This window comes from Galeopterus variegatus, unplaced genomic scaffold, assembly GCF_000696425.1.
Source record: "Galeopterus variegatus unplaced genomic scaffold, G_variegatus-3.0.2 Scaffold4901, whole genome shotgun sequence".
NCBI classification, from domain to species: domain Eukaryota; kingdom Metazoa; phylum Chordata; class Mammalia; order Dermoptera; family Cynocephalidae; genus Galeopterus; species Galeopterus variegatus.
In genome coordinates, this window is record NW_007731012.1 from 25,055 (window position 1) to 29,745 (window position 4,691).

The 4,691-nt window shown below is 46.5% G+C and overlaps 1 protein-coding gene across 1 annotated transcript in view; it reads right to left on the minus strand.

Annotated features, from left to right (window-relative positions):
- The window catches only part of OC90 (otoconin 90), a 43,763-nt gene that overhangs the window by 13,083 nt on the left and 25,989 nt on the right, over positions 1-4,691 (minus strand). The window contains exon 8 of the mRNA XM_008588571.1: positions 3,728-3,778. Coding sequence (XP_008586793.1) covers positions 3,728-3,778 — 51 coding nt within the window. The remainder of the gene's footprint in view (positions 1-3,727; positions 3,779-4,691) is intronic.

Here is a 4,691-nt window from a genome sequence, read left to right on the forward strand (position 1 = left end):
CTTCCACGCTTTCCTGATCTTGGCCTGGTTCTGCCCCCAAAAGAAGAGAGACAGGGTGAGTGTCTACCCCCACCTGTCCCATCTTAGTTTCCAGAGGTGCCTCACATCCCACTGGGTGCTGGAGGTCTGTGCTCTCCACTCTGTCCCTGATCCGCCTCCCACCATGAGATTTCCTGGGAGAGCTAGTGACACCAGAGTCGCTGCTGAGCCAAAGGGAAACCCCAGACACAGGTTCGCTGGCAAACACAACTGCAGCTCATCAGGCTGGAAGCTGGTGAGTCTGTTGAAATATTTTGGGAATGCCAGCTTCTCCAGAATTTGGAGGAAAAAAGAAACACTAAAGGAACATCACATTTTTGAACAGAGGAGCGTGCAGTACAGAGACAGCAGAATTGTGTGACTGAAGTTGTTTACTCTGTGATCCAGGAAAACTGCTGAGCCTCAGTGTTTCTGCAAATTGAGCTTGTTGTTGTTTAACAGTTATGAAGTCCCTACTACATGCCAGACACAGCACTAAGTGCTTTGCCAGTATTAACTCACTTAACGACAACCCCATGAATTGGTAATACTGTGCTCACCCTCATTCAGAGATGAGAAAGGAGACACACAGAAAAGTTAGGTCACTTGCTCAAGGTCACAGAACTAGGAAGTGGCAGGATGCAAACCTAGGCAGCCTGGCTGAAGTTGACACTTAACCACCATGCTAGGCTACTGTTTCACTGCTGGCCGTACCACGAAGAGCTAGAGACGGCAGCTTAGAACTTCTTTGGAAAGGAAGGAACTGTCTTAAACTTAATGTGCTCAAAGATCAAGACTATGATGGTGTTATACGAAAACCAGGCTTTGAAGTTTACTGAGGTGAATACAAAACCTCCGTCAAAGAGGCAGTATCTGGACCATTCTCAGCTGGGGCAGATTGTTCTCTTCAAAAGCAAAACCTATAGCCTCAGAACTAAAGGACTTCTAACCTGAGCTACTCTGGGCAAATGGCCCTTCCTCTCAGAGCTTCTCCTTCATATGTAAAATGGGTATAATCATGGGCCTCCTAGGACCAGGGAAAAATAACTCGGAGTAACATATGTAAGGGGCTTAAGAATATGCTGGCCCGTGGAGGCCCTCAACAATGTCATTTCCTGCTTACTAAAGAATCCATTTACTTACTTGTTCGTTCTTAGTAATTAGTAAATAATTGTTATCAGTTATTTATACTTATTAATAAAAGATCCATGGCTATAATAATATAATTTTATATTATTGCTTGTATTATGCATGAGCAAAGTAAATGGTTAGGTTAATTCTGCTGCTGAAATTTTGGCCTAGATATTTTTAGATAAGATGGTGTTCTCCATGAGTCACTATTGTGAGATGGAAAGAAAACAGTGTTACAGCCTGAAATCTGGGCTTATAGGCCGACAAGCTACTTGCTGAATGACTCAGAACTTTAATCTCCATGAGCCTCAGTTTCCTACATATTGTGAAATATTCTTCTAAGCCCTGTCGAGAAGTGGTCACCAGAACTCAACACAAGTGTTCAGATGGCATTTCTCCACTGGGTTCCATGCTGTCTTCTTCCAAAGTCCCCTCTGCTTACTTGTCCTCAAGAGAGTAGTCAGTCTGTCAGCTGTGGTCTCAGCAGCCACTGTGAAAAGAAAGTGCCCACCTTCAGTTATTGATCCAGCTGGGTGCCTACAGCAAACAGAGGTCACCTGTAAAGGAAACAGATTTGGGGGCCAAGGACTGAGGAGAGAAGGCCCAGTACAACCTGATCAGAGAGTGTGGCTCCACGGTGGGGCTCAGTTAGGTCTCAATTCAGTAGACAAGGGGCCAGACTAGGGCCAGGCCCGTGTTGGGCAAAAAGACCAGCGAACAGCATCTTTGGTAGTGAGAGCCATTATCTCCCCTGGTTGGAACAGCTCCTTGTGGCAAGGCAGCTTAAGAGGGAGTTTGGTCTAGAAGTAAGAACGAAAACATAAGAGGCCTCAAATCCCAGCCACTGGGTGTCCTGCCACTCAGCTCTGTGTCACAATTTACCTCTGAATCTCAATTTGCTATCTTAAAATGGAAGTTGCAGCAATTATTTCATAGGGCTGTATGAGAATTAGGATTATATATTTTAAGCAAGTTGTCCTGTATCCGGCATCTGATTTGATGGTATGTGCTGCTTTTTATAGCCACACCAAAACCCTAGAACAAAATGCTGGTCCAGACCCTCCCCAAGCTTGCTCTCATTTAATCCTTGTGCCACCCTAAAGAATGAGCATAATCATCCCTTTTCAGGGGTTGAAAAACTATGTCCCAGCCCTTGTCCTGTTTTTGTAAATAAAGATCTATTGGAACACAGCCGTACCCATTTATTTACATGTGTCTGCTCTGGGTTCGAAACAGCAGAGCTGAGTGGTTGTGACAGAGATCCTGTGGCCCACAAAGCCTGAAATAGTAACTATGTCTAGCCCTTTACAAAAATACCTTGCCAATCCCTGCTTTATACAAAAAAAAAAAAAAAAAATCAAAGCTTAGAGAGGTTAGACCACATTTACAAGGGCACAATACTGAAAAATGGGAGAGCCGAGATTCGACCCCAAATCTGCCTGACTCTAAAACATCATTATTTCATTACATGATGGTGAAAACAGGGACAAGCTTTGTGTCTTCTTCTCACAAGCTCTCCCACCTGTACTTGGGGGATTAACTTTCTGTGCCCACATGTAGGTGGCCTCCTTCTCTGGAGGGCACATGTGTGCACTGCCCAGGCCACAGGTGTGTTGTGGGGGGTGAATGTGTGTGGGCATCGCCCTCTTGCTCCAGTGAGACTTTAGACTCCTCCAGAAACCTCAGTTCCTTTGCATCTTTCCCAGGGACAAATACTCTCAATTCTTCATGCCACAAGGTGATGACAGTTAAGGCTGAAGGACTCATGCTTTAGAGAATTACCAGTTTGGGGCTATTTTGTGGTTGTCTGATGGGGCTGTGAAGCCTGCAGCATGTCCTCAAGTTTGGGGCTAGGGATACTCCTGCAGGAGGATGGAAGTTGCAGCTGTCAGTCATTCTGGGAATGGTTACTGCTTGGGCAGGAAGTGTGGTGGAGCTTTGGTTGGATGAGGGTGACATTTCCTTTTCTTTCTGGACCTGGACCCCAAGGCAAGGGCTGTGTGGGAGCCGTTGGGGCTGAGATGCCCTTTGCCACATGGAGGATGACCAGGAGTGAGCAGTACCAGGGCGTCTGCTTCTACCTTAGAGTAGCTGTAGCCACAGCAGTCACAGAGGAGGGAAATACCAAACATCCGTGGAGGTGGTTTGCAGACTGATCTCCCTGCAGTGTAGGCTTGCCAGATTCAGCAAATGAAAATATACGATGCCCAGCTAAATTTGGATTTCAGATGAATAACGAATAACTTTTTGGTATAAGTGTGTCCTGTGCACTATTTAGGACACACTTATCCTAAACAAGTATTTGTTGCTCATGTGGAATTCAACTCTAGCTGAGTGGGCATCCTACATTTTATTTGGCAGTTCCACAGGAGTGGGAATGAGAGTGTGAGAGAAAGCTGGGGAAGTAGAGAAGAGACTTGGGTCTCAGGAAGAATAGGAGTGGCTCTGAAACACACCTGAAGCAGTTCCATAGCAAAGCTGCTCAGGGGCATTTCAGGAGAGCTGAAGCCAGCAAGTTGGCAGGTGGCACAATCAAGACATGGTTTTTTGGGTTGTGTGCCAGTCCCCCTCTGCTCACCTTCTCCTGAGAGAGCTGTCAGGCTGGAGTCTGTGGGCTCCGCAGGAACCACTGGAAAAAGAGAGCCCCCAACAGCAATGAGCAATGAACATAGTGTCCAAACCAAGCGCAGGGTCTCAAAGCAGAACAGGCTGGGGACTGCTGGACCAAGAGAGGAAGATGTTGCCAGAGAAGAGCTATCCATACCATCTTAGGATGCCCTTGCTCTTTACACCACCCAGAGCACGGGGTGCCCAGCAAAGTCCCAGCTCAGGAAGGACCTGAACCACTGCTGGGTTCTGGTAGAGATGGTGGGCACTATTGGACACAGGCTGATGACAACCAAAGAGCTGCAACCCCCAAAGGTATTCCAACTTGAGAATGCCCCTGTTCAAAGGGGAGGCAGGATGGCGGAGGGAAAAAAAGGGGGCTGGACTCGGAAGATGCGTAGAGATGCAACACATACTCCCACACCCACATACACTCATGTAACACCCATACACACACACACATGCACCTACACACACATACATGCAACTATACAGACTCATATACACTCACGCACACACGTATGTGCACCTACACACACTCCTATAAACACCCACATACACTCATGCACACACACCTATATATGCACCTACACACTCATATACACTCATACACACACATACATGCACCTACACACACACTCATATACACACCCATAAACACTCATGCATACACACACCTATATATGCACCTACACTCATATACACTCACGCACACACGTGTGTGCACCTACACACACTCATATACACACCCTTATACACTCATGCACACACACCTATATATATGCACCTACACTCATATACACTCACGCACACACGTGTGTGCACCTACACACACTCATATACACACCCTTATACACTCATGCACACACACCTATATATATGCACCTACACTCATATACACTCACGCACACACGTGTGTGCACCTACACACACTC